Here is an 18,729-nt window from a genome sequence, read left to right on the forward strand (position 1 = left end):
TCACAAGCATGTGTAACCCCAGCTTCAGAGGGGTCTGATGCTTCTGACCTCACAGTGCCTCAACACTCTTGTGCACACACTCATACAGATGAAAAAAATGCACATATAAATAATTAAAACAAAACAAAGTTTAAAAAAGAATATATTCAGCTTCCCCCAAAGTCATAGGAAAGCTTATTTTCTACTAATACGTCCACTCTGCTGCCTCACCATGTAAATATGTATGTACAGTTTCCAATTAGTGCTTTTCTGAAAGAAAAATGTCAAGGTTTCTGTTATTGAAACTTTAGTATTAACCATTTATTACTCAGATTATTGTGCTAAGTTATTTCAGGATCTACCACCACCATCCTATTTGCCATGATCAAATGGAAGAGTTTATATTTTAATGATGAAAAGTCAAGAATTGAATATATAATCATGCCAAATAAAATCTATGTCACTTGAGAGTCTAGAAGGTGCATTCACAGACATGAATTTCTCTGCACAGATATAACAATGGAAGGGAATAAGAAGTAAGGTAAATAAGTCGGCAGCTGGCTGTGAGGGATAAACAAAGGTACTGATAAGTGGCTACAGGATTCTAAAGGTTTACAAAAGCTGTAAGGAAACAATCCCATTATATTTTGTTGAAAACAATTAATACTGCAGAAAGCAACACAGTCTGCTTTGCACTAAGACTGGCAGCAGGGCGACTTCTCACCCATATTTTAGGTGGGTTGCTGGCCTCCCTATGTCACTGGGTACATCAAGCCCTCAGCTGCCTCACGTGCTCATCGGTTTCGGTCTTGGAAGGAGGCTGCAGAGCGCAAATGACAAGGACCCTTGATTACCATTCTTGCTTCTACACCTGTGAAAGGAGATTTGGATGGAGTATTTTAGGGCTCCTGGAAACACACTAGTGTGTTTTCATTTCTACCTACTGTCCTGCCAGCTCTAGTCTTTGCTCTAAGGATGTGGCTGGATGTGGAAGGCTGAGAGGCACCAGGCTCACTAGCAAGGACACTCTGCCATGAGGAACAGAATGCTCTTTGAGAAGCACAGCCCAGTCACCTAACTCTGCCAGAATTATCCAACCCACGTTTGCCATCTCTAGATGCCAAGGCAAAATGACTTCTTAGCTTTGCCAAGATCGTAAAAAGAGATGAGGGAAAACATTCCCCAAGATGTCATAGTATAGAAGGCAGCCAGATTTTCCCCAGCTCGCCAATGCTACACATGGAGCTAAAGACACGATATCGTGTCCAGCTTAGGAAGGCTCGAGCAGAGGCCTCAGACAGACCACAACTATATACTCGTAGTGTGAACAAAGAGTTCTACAGGACCCAACCCAAATGTCTTACATCTCCTTCCAGATACGACACAGGTGATAACAAATAGCTGGATGATCACTTTCTTCAAGAGTTCAGGCAATTTCCATTCCCTTGTCCCCATTATCGTAGGCCTTTCTAAGCTATGCCCTTCTTGAAAGAATGAGCTGGCCACATGTGGACGGTCTGTGAAGAAACAAAATTTCCACCACGGGCTCCTTGTCTAACTCCACAGAACAAAGCTGGAAGGAGCGCCTTTGGAAGAGCGGCACACACAGCCACTCCAGTCACGTGACTATCTGTTGGCAGATGCAGGCCCACAGTTTGAGAAAGCTGAGGTAAACTTGGGCAGAAAGCATTCCCCTCCACCTGCCGGACTGCAGTTCTCATTGGACAGAGGGACAGCAATTTTTAGTACCCCCTAAAACCTTCCATCTAGAACCTGCCTGCCCCTGAGGTGAGGAGCATGACTGGCAGTCACCAAGGCCAGCATGCACCAGGACAGAAGTGCTTTCCCAGGTCTGCTGCAAGGTTTTAGTTCCAGACTGTCCGTGGGAAAATGGGTGGTGCCCAGCAGCGTGACTTCAGGCTGCATGTTATTACAGGCTTCTGTATAAATCACCGGAACAAAGCCCGTGTGAGCTGCCTGGGTGTCAGACAGAAATAGTGTCACAGAACACTGTTACGTATTTTTTTTTTAACTACTACATATTTATATCACCAAAAAACCCTTAAGTTTGTACTCCTGGCATCTTTGGTAATGTGCTCATATTTTATTTTCTATACACCCTCACCTCCTTTTCTAGTATTACAGACTTTTTGTGCTGTGTAGACACAGTTCGTGTGAAAGAGTTCAGAGTTCTAAGGTGTGGCATTGGACCCTCTAACAAGGGCTCTTGAACACCTATCTTATTGGAGGACCAATACTAAGAGAAAAAGAAACCAATAGGGGACTATGAAAACGTGACTAATGCCCTTCCTAGACAAAAATACCCATGGTTTCTTGTTTAAAACGAAGCCTGGAGAGCGGAGCCTGCTGCCCAGGAACAAGGCATTGTGGGAAAAGAGCAGACTCCTGAGACCAGGGGCCTGTGGGCTGCTCTGTAGACCCAGGAGTCATCTGGACAAGGCTGACAAGGTCCCTCCAGGTCCCCAGGGTGAGAACAGAGAAGAAAATGGACTCCAAGTCTTCATGGCTGTCCCCGCTAGAGCAGCTAGCTACTCCACTCAGGTCTACCCTACTGTCTTCTGTGGCTCCTTCAGAGGGATGAATGACATCATTTCCACACAGGGGTTAAGGGACTGAGTCATTAAGGATGAGACAAGAAAGGCCACTGCTGTGGTTCACATCTAAAATGCCCCCAAGGCTCATGTGCAGTTTCCACCTTAGTGAAGTATTAGCTCAGGTTCTGTGTGCACAGGAGCCAGCCCTAAGGATGGATAGGCTGCTCTCCGACGGCTCAGGCCAAAATTCCTAACGCTGCCATGCTCCAGGACCCTCAAACTAAAAGATAAATGACATACACCTCAGGCGGGAGCATTGGACTATAGCCAATAAAGCAGGTCTGGAAAGACTCACTCTCGAGCAAACCACCGACAGATCCTTATCATCAACTTTTCATCAGCCAGACCACAGGACACATAAGGCAATCACTGAGCCCTGGTCAGAATCAGTGGGAGAAAAGCAGAGTAAGGCAGGAAGATCACCTGGGTGCTTTTAGGTAGAACCACTAAACACAGACCACAAAATAAGCAGATTTAAAGTTCTTGAAGAAATAAACAGTCTAACCTTTTTTTTTTAAAAAGACATTATTTTTAGAAAAACAAGATATTTGAAAGAGAAAACAGAATTTCCATAAATGAGACATTCACAGTAAAATTAAAAACAAAAATCCACACACGTTATAGAAGAGACACAATAAAGAGAAAATCAGCAAGTTGGAAAAGAGTATAGAGAAAATTAGCCAAAATGGAACACAAAAAGTCTAAGATAAAGTTTTGTTATTGTGATGACTTGAATGGTGAATCCTGGCAAGCTGGCTGAAGCCACAGCTGTCTTCAATGCACAGGCCTCGATTTGTAGTTAGTTAGGTTAGGTCTCCTTTCTTCTAAGCACACTTCTTTTCTCTTTCTCCAGGTTTAATCAAGGTCATCATACACAACACATACAAGCAATTGCTTGTGTTTGTGTTTGTGTGTGTGTGTGTGTGTGTGTAGAGGAGTACATCTATAAGCATAATATATATGTTAATGGTATTCATGTTTGAGATGGTTTGATATATATTCATGGTATATATATATCTGTTAATGGTATTCATGTTTGAGATGTATATTTACAAGTTCATAGATTTAGCTATCAATGAAATAATAGCCACCTACATAAAGCTCTTGTAACTCCTTTATAGAAGACCATAGTTTGGAACTGGGGTGACTGATCTTGGTTGTCAACATGACTGGAACTATAATCAACTAAATGACCTCTTCTGGGTGAGTCTGTGAGGGTATTTCCTGAGCACTGACCGGGGCAGGGCATCCCCCGCAGTGAGCAGCATCTTCCACAGCCAGGCCACTTTCAAGAAGGTCTGAGACAAAGTGGCGCTGCTCTTGCTTGCCCACCTTCACTCCTTGCTGGTGCGTGCATCTACCCTGCTGCTGCGACTGCTGCCATTCCTTACTGACATCAGAACACAGCTTCTTTGATCTTCCAGCATGGACTGAAGACCAAGGCTCTGCAGGAGCTTTCAGTGCCAGACTGTGAGTGCTGGGGCACCCAGCCTTGTAGACTGGGCAGTCTCTGGGTTCTCAGCCTTTCACTATATAGTCAGTCACAGTTAGACTACCCAGCCCCAACTGTACACGCATCTAATGCATCTCCTTCATAATATATCTTCACTCCATGAAAATTCTGCTCCTCTAGTGAATCCTGACTAATACAGAAGCTGGTTCTGAGAGGTGACTGTGTGACTCCAGCTGGGTCAGTCACAGCAGCACGCACTTCATCTGTACGGAGAAGACCTAGACCAAGTGACTTAAGCATTTCTTTCTACTCTGGTGTCATGATACCTGCCGCTTCAAGAATGGTTCCTGCATGGTCTGTGTACTTTACTTGTAGGACGGGACTCTACGCTGAGCTGTGCTTTCATTTACTCTAACAAGCCTGGAGATCAGAAATAAGAATTCAGAAGTGGAAAATAAGCAAGAAATGACTTCTAGAGTCAAATATGGTGATGGTAGCTCTAAAAGAAGCAGCAGCAGGAGGAGGACGAAAAAGGAGGAAGAGGAGGAGGAGAAAGAGAGAAGAATGGGAGGTAATGGCTGTGAACACAAGGAGAAACACTGTACTGTGAAATCTAAAAAGAATAGGCTATTGCTAGCATTTACTGTGTGATCAGATAGCTTTCCACACTTCAATAGCTCTTCAAGGCACCATTATATTACAACTCCAGCAGTAACTGATGTTGCTGATAACTTTAAGCAATCAAGCAAAGATTACCTTATGTTCAAGATACTCTATTTAAAAGTTGGGATAGCACATAATACACTTTAGAAAGAGACCCATAAAAAAGTTTTAGATGCTTGGAAAATTCTTTCATAACTTCTCTTCGTGTATGTGTGTGTGTTCATGCATATGCACACGAGTAAATGTATATATTTATTTTAATGTCCATGTTCTAAGCAAGATTCTATCAAGTTGCCCCCAAAGACCCATGAACTGTTTTTTCAGAGAGTAAACAGAAATTCCTCTAAGCACACACGAAAGGATGATCAATCAACTGTATGGAACCAATACACGGACAGAGGAACTGGCATAACTGGAGTTAGAGCACATGCAGCACATGCTGTATGAAGACTGGCTGAGGGCCGGGGTGAGAAAGTGCTTGTGAGCGAAGGCTTCCAAGAACCCACTGAGACGGGGGGGGGGGGGGGGGAGCCCAGAACAAGGAGGAAGTCAAATGTTCCTCCACGAACAGAGGGGAGGTCACCCAGTCCATCATCATCATGAGACAGCCAGGTATACCACTGGGAAAGTGTAGACCACTGGAACGGGTTAAAAGCTGAAGAGAACCCTCCTATGCCCACACACACCTGCTTGAGAGGGCAAGGGATACAGGCAAACTCCCCATCCCTGAACACCATACTCCACAAAGCAAGAGTACAACTGTAAGAGGGACTCAGAGTGTCTGGTGACACCATGTAATTATAACTTCCACAGATTTCATTAAAGCAAATGCTGACAGAACACTGTCACATTTGATGTAACAGCATCACTCGATGAATGGATGCAGAATTAAACACGGATTACACGGTGTGCCCATGGACACATTTCCCAGTGTTTTCCTGACTCGCTGTTTTGTTCTAAGTTTTAAGTTAAAAACAACTTTGTGAATACGTTCAGAATCAAGTCAGGAAGGTCTCTCAGCTGACCCTCTCTAGATCTAGTGAAGTATTTCTAAACTGATGAGGCCTTCACAACAAGTTATTGGTAATATCTACCTGCTATGTTTAGAGAGCAGGATATTGCTGACTTACCCAACTTTAAATAAATGTCATATGGATTTCAAAAATAAATTAAGCCCAAAGTACTTTTAAAAGTATTAGCATCATCATTTTCAGAGAGGCAAGACTTCTTTTGGTGCAATCTGCAGGCTTAAGAATGCATATCCAGCTCACTGTGTGCTGTGTGCACTGTTATCAGATTCCTATGGGGTGGGCATCCCAACATGTCTACCCTCTGTTACATGTGCCTTGTTAATAGTACATATTCTTGTGAATAAAAGTTCTATAAAATTCTATAAATTGTCAGGGCCAATTCTAAACACCTCTGATATGGAAAGCCCCAAATGCTTTTTAGACTGTCTGATAGTGAGAAGAGAGGAGAGTGTTTTTGCATAAACATATGAAAAAATGGCTTTCAATGTCTTTGCCCAGTTTTGGAAAAAAGAAGCCTTGTGTTTGCTAGGGAGTTCTGTGTTGCATACAGATAAAAGCTTCCAGATAACAAAACAAGAGCAGATCTCAGGTTCCCAATTAATTTCATTAATGGTACAACCTGATTATCAGAGGAACATATCTGCTGAGCCGCACTGAGCTTCCCTACCTGCGGGGGCAGCAGGTGTAAGTGTCCTCTCTCCTTTCTCCTACTCAGAAAATGAACTAGGAGGGCTCAGGCAGTTGAAATCACAAGAAGTGTGCATGTGTGTTTGAGCATGCATGCTTGCACAGGCATGTATTTCAAACACACTTGATGCCTTGTTGACATCTCACCATTCCTAGAAACATCTGGACAATTATGGAATGAATAAACTTGTAAATCCTATGATATTTTAGCAAATAAATATATTTTGTTCCTAATTTTTTATCCTATTTCACATCCAGAGTATTTCAACAAGAGAAATTAGAATGATATTGATAAACAGGAAATAATCAACTCTAAGCAAATAATCTAGGATCCTGTTTATAGTTCTGTAGACAAATAATTAGTTAATAATTTAAGGGCCACCTCACCAGAGTAGGAAGTTTTACTTGCTCAAAATAATGAATGAGGTTGCTAATAAAAACAAAGAAAGTTGTCCTTGGTTTGGCTGTAATCCCACCAACAAGCAGCAAAATGGGCTGAGTGACCTTGTCAGTCTGAAGATTCATGATGAAATTCCATAAAATTCTAAAACTAAGGTAAAGTAAGAAGATAAAATGTGCTCCTAAAAACCATTCAGAAAGGTCACTAATTCAGAACCAGGAAGGAATGTTTATCAGAGGTCAGGATGGCAGCCTAGACAGAAGCAGACATGGTACAGATACTCAGAGAACAGGGGGCAGAGGTAGGGAAATCGTCCTATTTATACATAGGTACATTTGTACACACTGATGTTCATAAATGCACACATGCATTAGCAGACACCCAACAAACAACAGTCAAGCTCAATGCAAGAAAGAGAATCACCTGGGGCCAAAGCCGTGCGTGCTATGAAGTTAAGGCCACGTAGTGACCAGGGGCAGCCACAAGTATCAGGGCAGTGTTGGGACAAGGGCATGAGCTCTGAGGCCACACTACTGGGTTTTAACCCTGGCTTCTCCACTTACCTTCTAATTGTGGTAACCATAGTAACTGCCTCACTGGGTTGTTAGGAGGTTAAAATAAGCTAATCTGCCACAGAACAAGCACTGTTAGTAGATCATTATTGTGAATGCAGCTGACAACTCCAGCTGTGGGTAACTGAAAACACCCATGAAGGCAGAGACTGTAAGTGGCTCCCTGGAGAAAGCTTTCAGCCAAAACTCCCAGTCCAGGCAGAAAATCTGCTACCACCTGGAAGCAGACCTGGAGGAGGTCACCCACCTCTGGTCACGGGTGAAAGACAACTTAGAGAAGGAAATGCCCCTGACCTTGGATCTGGCTCCAGTGCATAGCGAGACTTTGGCATGGAACTGTACTGTGTTAAGAAATAATGCAGGAACTGTTCATCCGATGAAGACCAATGAGCCCTGGTGGAAGCCGTCATGAATTTATTCTGGAGACAACTTTACGGTACAGGTACAGTCAAGTTGAAAACCACACTGTGCACAGAGGAGAACACCTGGAACCATCCTGGCTAACACTTTCAGAGAGAACAAATTACCCACAGAGACACAGACTCCTCATCAGCAGTAACAGATGCCCGAGGACAGTGGAATCGCATCTTCAAAGTGCTGAGGGGAAATAAATGTCAACACGGAATTCTACGCTATCATTCAAGACTGAGAGAGAAGCACAAATAGCTTGAAGTACACAAGAACTGAGAGCTCATCACCCACAGACCCAGAATGCAGCAGACAGTAACAAGAGGAGCGTGAGGGACAAGAAATGATGAGGGCTCCCTCAGCTTCATGTGCTTAAACCTACGAAATGTATCTGTGCCCACACGGGAGAGCCACATCTTCCCCTCGGGCTACAGTGAGGAGCGAGTGGTCCCTCCCCCTGTGCTCTGAAAATGTCTGCTTTTGAAAGATGCTTGTCTAGGAGTTGTCTTTATTCACTTAGCTTTTGACACTTTTAACTGATAATGAAAGGCAATGGGTCCTACCCCAGCCCAGACACCCAATCGTGTTCCTGGCAGCAACCACCTTCAGATCTTTGGGCAGTCTCCTCTGGTATTTATTTTCCTATTTTTAAATAGTACTCTGTGCCAGGAGACCTTTGAAGAAATCCATCACCTGCTGGTGAGGGCTAAGACTGCTTGGCCATTTGCCATGTGACAAGCCTTCCTAAAAACTGGCAAAGGACAGGCTTGGTAAGCTGTTACAATGGATGACACGGTGCCCTTGTTTTAGAACTTGGATGTGGCTCACTTCACTTCCAGAATTTACTGCTTGGAGTTTCAAGGCGAGGGAAAAACAACAGGAAACCTTCCCCACCACTTTTATGTAACTATTTCAGAAGGACTTGCTCTTTCTTTATTACTTTATATGTGTTTTTTAAAAAATAGAATATGTTCACCCCGAGAGCTTGCCCTTCCTGATAAGCTGGGTGATATGAAAGGCTATGAAGCTAGGCTGCTAGGATGGCTGGGAGCTCCAGCACATGCAGGAACCTGAGTACCGGTGAGTGTTATAAGGATGGGGGAAGAAAGGGTCCTCATTGTTTGGTCTTTGAGAAGGAAAAGGGAAGAAATATCACCAACAGAACCTGGAAAGCAATGTAGGGAATGTGACTTAATTTTATCTTGTGAATAAAAGAAAAAGAAACCTTGGTGAAAAGAGTCCCCATGACCAAAACCTGTCTCTTCAGAGCTCTAAATCATTTACTATTGCCCAATTAAAAATGTAAAATAAAAAAAAAATAAGGTAAAACCCCTCCTCTAAAATAAGCAAAAAACAAAGCCAAGCTACTAACTAGAGGCCTAAAATGAAGAGAACTAATAAGTGCCAGAACTGTTTGTGAAGAATCTCTCTCTCTCTCTCTCTCTCTCTCTCTCTCTCTCTCTCTCAGCTCTTCAGTTCCAATGTTCACGAACTGCATGGCATACCTACATTAGAGGCTGATTTTATCCTTCATGCTGGGTGGTGGGCAGGCCCTTTTCATTCAGAGATACAAGTACTTCAGTTCTAGGAAACAAATCTGTACTGCCTTGGGAAACCATCCTAACATCTATTTTCTATTTATCAGAAACTCAGCTGCCCGGGCTGAGTCTCTAACTTTCTTCTAATGTTCAACTTAAGTTATCTGTTTTGTCTTTGAGAAGATTTTGTTGACTTTCTCTTCTAACTCTTTTGGAGATTTTGTTGCTGTTGTTGTTAGTGGTGGTGGTGGTGGTGGTGTGTGTGTGTGTGTGTGTGTGTGAGAGAGAGAGAGAGAGAGAGAGAGAGAGAGAGAGAGAGAGAGAGAGAGAGAAATAGGCAGAGGCACCATAATTTTAAATTTGAGAGCTCATTTTTACTCTTATAGCTTAGATATTTACTGAAGTTTTTGAGCATATTTTCAACCTTTCTATTTTTTCTCATTATCTACTCCCTCCTAGATTGTTTAACTTCATTTCCACTAAGAACTCTGTCCATCATGCTGTCTGGTGGTTTGTGGCTGTCGAGCTACATTTTGAAGTGAGTTAGTCATGCGCTCATTCTCTGTGACTCTCCAGGGCCTGCAGACTTGCGGCCTCTTTTTACTGGGAGACAGACCTCCACTCCTCTGCAACATCAGCAACCTGAAAGTCCTTTCTGGCACACACTCTCTATAGCCATCATCACAGACTCTTGTCTGGGGAAGGAAGGAAAGAGGAAAGATGGACAAACCAGGTCACTCGAACTTCTGAAATAAAAGTATCAATGAGCACTCGAGGTCAGAGGACATCAGTGCTGCCCACCGCTGGTGGCACATGGAATATGTCCTGATCCCTAGTGCTAGTCATAACCCCGTTTTCTTCTGACCTCTAGTTTTAGTTAGTGTTAGTATTTTTGTGCTAAAACACTAAGACCAAAAGCAACTCGGAGAGGAAAAGGTTTATCTGACTTACATATCCTCAACTCATTGAGGGATGCCAAGGCAGGAACTCAAACGGAGCGGGAACCTGGAGGCAGGAGCTGATACCATGGAGGAGTGCTCCTTACAGGCTTGCTCCTCATGACTTGCTCAGTCTGTTCTCTTCAAGAACCCAGGACCACCAGTCCAATACCACCAGATAAGGGATGGGACCTACCCATCAACACTAATTAAGAAAATGTTCTACAGGCTTGTGTGCAGTTCAGCCTTAAGGAGGTCTCTTCTCAGCTGAGGTCCCCACTTCTCAGACGACACTAGCTGTGGCAGCTGATCTAGAACTGGCCAGCACACATCCGCACACTGCATTTACTTTTCCCTTAGTTTTACAAACTCCTTAATATATGGCTGCCCATCCTATGTTTTCCTCAAGCACACTCCATTTCTATTAGTTACACGTGTATTAGCAGGCACTATCACAGTGTGCTCGCTTGCTCTATGAGGGCAAGGAGACCTGGCTCACAACTGTCTCTAGAGCTAGTACAGGGCTAGCATTTGGTAGAGAAAGAACTTCAGCTGAATGAAAGAATGAAGGCAACCAAAGGGAAGAGCACATTACAATTTAAGAAGTTTTTTTTTTTTTTTTTTTTTTTTTTTTTTTTTTTTTTTGGTTTTTCGAGACAGGGTTTCTCTATGGCTTTGGAGCCTGTCCTGGAACTAGCTCTGTAGACCAGGCTGGTCTCGAACTCACAGAGATCCGCCTGCCTCTGCCTCCCGAGTGCTGGGATTAAAGGCGTGCGCCACCACCGCCCGGCCAATTTAAGAAGTTTTATTTGCACGACTCTGAATGCACTCAGTGTCTGCTGACTGCTCCCCAAATATTTTAAAGCACTACCTCTCTTATAGCTACTTGTGGGTTCTGTAATCATAGGCATCTCTTTTAAGAGGTCAGCAGGCAAAATAAATCACACACAGACCAAATGAGTTCTCCAGAAAAAGACTTTAGTCTATCTGAAATGACCCATCACTGCTTTCTGGACAAAGCAAATCTCTTATTTATAATGACACATTAAAATAAAAATAGCAGCCTTCTTTTTGCAAATGAAGTATTTTTTGAGAAATCACTTTATCCACTATGCTATTATAGCTTCCACAATTTTCAGTGATGGGGCCCTGGATTATTTGTGGTTTAGAACACTGAACTGATAAAATGCAAATAAGATACCAACTGTTGTTTGTAGCAGTTACTTTTGCTGTCGCTGGCAACAAAATTGTGCTTAATAACTCAAGGGACTCTTTGTAAAGACGAAAGTCACCAGTCACTATGTATTAACACTAATGGGTTAGATTTATGAAACACTTATTACTGCAGTGACTAAGCATCTTAAAAGAGTTTATTAATTTAATTCTCATAAAAATCCAATGAGTCTAATACATTATCCCCACTTTGCAAGTAAGAAACTGAGGCAAAAGATTAAGTGACCTATCTACAAATATATTCTGCTTATCTCAACAAAATTTTTATCTTTAGCGGTTTTCTATGTCACTAAAACATTTTCATAAACATTATTAGTGGCTTCATAATACTCCACTATATACATTTATCATTTATCAAAATTTTCTCAACCATTCCACCACCACTGGGGAAATTCTGCGTGCTTCCAAATTCACATTATTACAAACAGTCCTGCTGTAGACATCTCTGAGGATGAGTCTTTACTCACTTTCCAAAAAACTGTTTTCCTAAGACAGACTCCTAAAAGAGTGGGTCAATAAATACTTGTTAGATGACTAAAATACAAAGCAATATAATTTTGTCTTATGAAGTCTTCTTCTTACTCTTATGCTTATAAAATATCTTCCTATCCCAATAACAAGTATTTGCCTATATTTTGTTTGTGATTTAATTTTAATTTTAACTTGTAAATATATTTATATATCATATCATATATACATATATATTTACAAGCTAAGCATAGTATATGATATATGTTGCATATATTTATATATCACATATATAAATACATATATACAAGTTTTGTTTTATGCACAGGAGCTACATATATATTCTCTAAACAGCTAACCAATTTTTCCAAAACCGTCAATAAGAAAATCATTCTTTTCCCAATGACTTTTGATCTTTCTTGTCTGTCTGTCTGTCTGTGTCTGTGTGTATGTGGCATACATACACCCTCATGTACACATTCTTCTCTTTAACATCCATTTCTGAGATGCTTTCCCCTGCTGACTGATTTATTCTTTATGGGGGAAGAGTAACAAGAGCAACAAAATACATGCTATATTTTAATTTGTTGATGAATCATTCACGTAGATGTAGAGTAAAAACATCAGAATATAACACTGTGTCCATGGGGCTCAAAGAAGTGTTCTAGGACATTTTAAATTGAATGATGGGCAAAGAAGAGAGGAATGATATGTTCTATGCTGTATCTCAGGCCACATTCCTTGGCTTACAGACTAAAATAGGTCCTTTAAAAAGGACATTTCAGAAGACGAGGCAGATCAGCCCTGCCAAGAAGAGCAGCCCCGGAGACCACTGGGCCACAAGTGCTGCAGATCAGCCCTGATGAAAGAGCAGCCGTGGAGACCACGGGGCTACAAGTGCTGCTGGCTCTGATGAAGAGAAACAAACCCTGGCTTATGCAAACTGTAACTGTCGCCTTTTCCTCAAGCTCAGTTCACATGTTCTCAATGCACTCACTGCTTTATTGACCCGTTCATCACAGAGCATACATAACAACAAGTCTTTCCAAATATGCTCACTTGCTATTTTGATCTGTCTCTAATATTTGACTATATTCTGGTACAGCTGATGACTCTGTTGTCTGTTTATAGAAAATGTGCCTAACTCCAAACATATGTCTCTAAATAGATATCACATTCCCAACTGAGGAAAAAGAAGAAACTTGACAAAACTCAAAAGTTTACATCTAGACTCTTGACGGTCAACTACCACATAAGGAAAAAAGGTTTTCACCTCAGAAGGGAAAAGGCAAGCATGCTTCGGTGTCTCTTCTCAAGGAAATTAAGAACTCTTCCCTGAGACATGGGCACTGTAAGAGAACTCGAGAGGAGGAGAGTACAGGCACACAGTACAAGTCTGTGTCTGGTTTCCTTTAGAGGGACCCAACAGCAAATGAGGAGTGGCCAGAGGAATGGGTTGGATGGATGGGACTCCTCATGACAAAAAGCACAAATAAGAACAAAGTTCTAGAACTGAGATACTGCCTTCATCCAATCAAAGCTCTGAGTAAAGCAGACAGACACATGCAAGGCACTGCCAAGAGCCTGCGCAGTTCAGTCTGCCCTCACTTGTACTTAGATGACTGAGAGTACAGCACACACTCGTCACCACCTTGTCTACACATCCCTTCTCACTTGACAGAGACGTTCCTGAACAGAATGTGTGCCACATATTAGTTTAAATATTTACAACGCTCCTTCCATCTTATTCTTCAAAATGCAACTCGTTACACAAAAATACCACACTAAAAGTCTTTCTGAGAAGTCACTCCTTGGGATCAAATGAAAATGAGCTCCCTTTACATTGTGGTTGTCTCTTTTCTCCATTACTGACTGCTTCTTAGCTCTTAATAACCATTATTGCTATTGATCTTCCACTGTGAAAACACGTAATACATGCTGGCTTTTTGTGAGTCCTCTCCACTCCTCCATGTATATACAGATCTACTCCTATTTTGTGAGTCCTCTCCACTCCTCCATGTATATACAGATCTACTCCTATTTGACGTCTCAAATACCTTAAACACAACTACCCTTCCTTAACAAAATCTACCATTATAATTTCTCACAATAGTCTTTCCTCTTGCTCACTTACTGTCCCTCCTGTAAGTCCCCAAACCATCCTCTTGCCTTTGCAAGAGTCATCATATTATATTCTACTTGTTTGTAAGACATTATTTACTCATCTTTGAACCCCTGCTAAAGCAAGGATCTTTGCTCATGTTTATCAGACAGTTCTGATAGGTATCTGGTGTTTGGTGGGCACTTACAAATGTGTGTAAAATGAGTGAGTTGATGCTATGAATACATTCAGATTTAGAATCAGAATTACAGAGACAGGTCTTTATAAACAACTAATGCATCATGCTTAATCCAAAATTCCCTAAGCAAGTATTTCCTTAGAGTCAAAATATTAGGATAAGGATTTGTTTGTTTTTCCCGAGACAGGGTTTCTCTGTAGCTTTGAAGCCTGTCCTGGAAGTAGCTCTTGTAAACCAGGCTGGCCTCAAATTCACAGAGATCCACCTGCCTCTACCTCCCGAGTGCTGGGATTAAAGGTGTGCACCACCACCGCCCAGCTTTGATAAGGACATTTTGTATTAATATTCACTACGACATAAACATTTTCTAATAAAAACAGACGATATAAAGTACTTTACCGGCAAAGTTCCAGGCAGAGATGCATCAAAAAAAGAAACCAAAGAATTTGGGGGTGCTGCAAAGCACACTTGCGCTCCAGAGAAGAGCTTAGAGTTGGAGCAAATCTGAGCATGAATTTCCAGTCCTACCACAGCTGCCCATTTGTGTTCACTGAAGAGAAAGAAAATGATTAAAGGTTAATTTGTCACCATATATAAACTTTTATAAACCTAGATTTCAAATAATAATGTCCTAGTTGTGCTTTTAAAATAAAATTTTATGTGTTGACATTTAAAAATGTGTCCTTTTGTTGATACTTTATTAGTTAATAAACAGTCAGTAAATGATAAAGGTTTATCTCCCCTATCATATTTAGGTTTAACACAAATGCCAGGATTCTACTAATAGAGAAAAAAATGGATAAAGAATTATCAAGCACATTTTGAATATACTATAGTTTTTTAGCTACAAGGAGCAGGATCACACAGATACCATTGACCACCACGACATAGTATTCCTGAAAACTTGTAAAACAAACAGTAAACCATGAGAGGAAACCTTTTTTCACCCTCCAAGTCGCATTCAGTTCTTGAGATGTAATTTTAAATTCACTTGTTCACACCTGATTGCCACCAAATCTTGGTAAATGCTATAAATGGCTCTTATCTGATCGTTTCTACTCTGGTGAGCCAGTACTCAGTTCTCTTTGGGGAATTAAAATTCCCTACTCCACATGAAATCTATGTATGTCCCTTATTCTGCACTTCTCCTAAGCAATTTTCTATACTAAACAGAGTCTTATTCACATGCATTCCGTTCTGTTTTAAGCAATACATGAAGTTCTACATCGAATGAGAAAAGACAAACTTCTTAAATTTTGGAAACAAATGCTACAAGTGAGAGAAAATAAACTAAGAAATTCAAAATTCTTCATGCTCTAATTACTAATCAAAATATTTCTGCTGTTTCATTGCCTCAAAAGGAAATGGTCTAATTTATGAAAAGAACAGAAATGAGATAGATGCTTTTGAACATTTTTCCTCTTTTCTTCACTGAAATACTAAAAGAATGCCAACGTCAACAAAATATTAGAAATTTGCCTGATGTTTCTGTTTTTTAAAGGCAGCTTTAAGTCATAGACCAAAGCATCCGACAGCTGTTCAGGATAAGCGAATCTTTCCATAATCAGTGGGAAGGCTTTGTCAGTCAACTACATTCTCCTGGTTTAGACGAACACGCTCCTCATAAAATTACAGTTAGTGTTCTAATAAAATTTCCAGTGACTTTGTACAAACGCTTTTTCTATCTTTAGATTACTGCTAGCCCGTAGTAACGCTAAATGATTGCTACATACAAGCCGAGTCTAGTGCCACAGACCCCCACCCACCCCTTGTTAGTAAGACGACTGAGAAAACGCTACTTTACACTCGCACGTTGTCCAAACACGTCTACTTTCGGACAGAGGTTTAAGTGTGAGAGTGGAGGTGACAGGCCTGGTTTTGTGTTTTCGTTTAGGCTTCGGTTGCCCATGTTACACAGGTGAACACCCTCCCTACCACGAAAATCCTCAGGCTGCGCTACAGAGCAATCATTTTCGTTCCACACTTCATTAGACAGGCAAAGGTAGGAAGATTATATACCCTTTCCTCGGCTTCTGAGCCGTGCGGAGGGAAAGCTGAGCCACTGAACTCTGTCCCCTAGCCCGGTTGGACGTGGGCCCACGCTGAGTCCCACTTCGGTGGCGGGAACCGCCGTCAATCCACGCTAAAGCCCAGCGTCTTCCAGGAATTCCCAGACGCAGCACGGAGGCCGCCATTGCATCTCCTGATCCCGAGTCAGGTGATCTCACCTCCCTCTGCCGCGAGGCTGCCTGGGAAGGGTAGTTTTGGCAAAGCTCCACAACGCTGTAGGCTTGGACCGGAAGACTACTATTCCCGGCAACCCGAATCAACGGCTGCTGGAAATTTGTTGGGGAGGGGCGGGGACGAGAACCAGAGAAGTGGGAGGGTTTCTGGGTTCTGTGTGACTCCTCCTAGCGGGGAATTGGAGAGGTTTGTTGGCTGTAGAACATGTGTTTTGAGTTTGTTCTTGCACGTGTGTGTGTTGTTCACACAGCTTGCTCAGGGAGAGCCAAGGCCAGGAAGCCTCACCAAGGCTTTTGTAGCCCGCTTAAGCCTGTGAGTTGAAACAAATGACCCTGATATCACCACGAAGACTTCCTGGATTCCTAAACACATTTTCTCTGTCTGCTAGCACACACGCTTCAAACACCAACCTATTTTGCATGCCTGCTACTGACCTAGTCCAATTCTTAGGCCTCAGGGATATAGTAGAAAACAAGACTATGGCTGTTATTTATAGAATTGAAATTTTAGGGAGAGAAACATGCAGAAAATAAGTTTTTTAAAAAATAAGATGTTTTCACGTAGGCATAAAAGCACAATATTTAAACAGAGGTACTTGGAGTCAAACCTAGAGTAAACTTTTCTGTGCTTTTTTACTTACTATTGTTTTTTTTCCCCCTCGACCAGCATCTAAAACAATTACGTTTAGAAACCTTTATAGGAAGAACATCACCTCAATGGATTTCTTTTGTTGTCTGACTTCAGAACTCGTCCTTGGCTAGGGATATTGCTCGGTGGTACAGCGTTTGCCTACCATGTAGAAGGTGGTGGGTACCATCCTCAGCAAGGCAAAACCAAAGAAAATGCTTCCTATCCCTTGTTGAAATTACGGGTGATTTATTGTTGTTGTTGTTGTTGTTTTATTTGAAAACTTGGTCTAGAATACTCCTCACTCTTATCATCCAATTTTAAGTTTCCACATAGTACCTAATCGCTATCTACTGTTCATCTTTGATTCCAACAGATCTTTGTCTGCATTCACCACAGCATTTTCCTAATAAAAATATTTGTAGTGCAGTGTGGAGAATGTATCTGACAAAAGACAGCGGGTGCTGTTTAAGAGGGTACATTCTTAGAAAATAGATGATGTATTGAGGTAGGGATGAAGGGCAAAGAAAAACATCTATTTCCAGCAGATGTGCAAGGGAAGATTGAGGGACGAAAAGTAGGGGGGGTAGGAGGCATAACTTCTGGGTTTCCGACTTAAGTATCTGAGTGTCCAATGTAAAGCAAGAAAGCCAGAAAAGGAGCCCATTTTCTGTGCAAACTTAGGTCCTTGATTGCCTCAGAGATTTCCAAGAGGAGCAGTCCAGCAGAAGTCACTGGTGTCTGAGTATAGAGAAAGAAAAGATACGTGCACCACATATTTCACACCGATTGGTTTTCAGTTACTGATCACTGACCTACAAATTATACAGCTACGATTTATGATCTGTTTCCATTAATATTCACAAGACATTGTGGTATTATGTAATATAGTCCCTCCATGTGGAAAAATAAAGTTGAAACTGGGCAAAGAAATAATTCAGTAGTTAAGAACAATTTCTGATCTTCCAGAGGACTTGGGTTTGTTTCCAGCACTCATGTCCAGTGACTCCCAACTGTGTTTAACTCCAACTCCAGAGGCTCTGACACGCTCCTCTGGTTTCTGCAGACACGTACACTCAGTACTCCCCAGTTTGTGTCTCTCTCAAACATACATATAAAAGAAATTTTTTTAAAAAAGATTGTCATTTACTTTTTCTATATTTTCTACTTTTTCATCTACTTCCAATGAATAATCTGAATTGCTACAGCAGAAATATTTTCACATAATTCATGATGAAAATGAAAGGAAAATGAAAGGGACTTGAACACAAAGGTAGAGAAATGTTTCAAAATCTATCTCTGATTAGTTCCTTTTATAGCACGTTCCTATCCCTCTTTAGGTCCTTGGTCTCTCTTCTGAGTTCCCATGTTTTCTGCCTTTGCTGTATATGGCTTTGCGTTTCCTTCTCATCTCGCTCCTTGGGTGGTTTTTCTGGTCAGTAGGATTGCTGTGAATGCCATTTGCTGTCACCTTTAATAGGACTGCAGAGGGGAACCTTCCTACCTCATCCTTAGATCACGGAATTGGGAGACAGTCCCATAGAGTATTAGGCCAGTTTCTGAAATCGATATT

The 18,729-nt window shown here is 41.7% G+C and overlaps 1 protein-coding gene across 1 annotated transcript in view; it reads right to left on the bottom strand.

The window, feature by feature from the left end:
• The window catches only part of Gatb (glutamyl-tRNA amidotransferase subunit B), a 64,294-nt gene extending 47,806 nt beyond the window's left edge, over window positions 1-16,488 (bottom strand). Inside the window, exons 1-2 of the mRNA XM_057757375.1 lie at window positions 16,305-16,488; window positions 14,685-14,835 (exon numbers count right to left, since the gene is read on the bottom strand). Of these exons, the coding sequence (XP_057613358.1) occupies window positions 14,685-14,835; window positions 16,305-16,480 (327 nt within the window). The 5' untranslated portion in view covers window positions 16,481-16,488. The remainder of the gene's footprint in view (window positions 1-14,684; window positions 14,836-16,304) is intronic.
• Window positions 16,489-18,729: the final 2,241 nt, after the last annotated feature.

This window comes from Chionomys nivalis, chromosome 24, assembly GCF_950005125.1.
Source record: "Chionomys nivalis chromosome 24, mChiNiv1.1, whole genome shotgun sequence".
NCBI classification, from domain to species: domain Eukaryota; kingdom Metazoa; phylum Chordata; class Mammalia; order Rodentia; family Cricetidae; genus Chionomys; species Chionomys nivalis.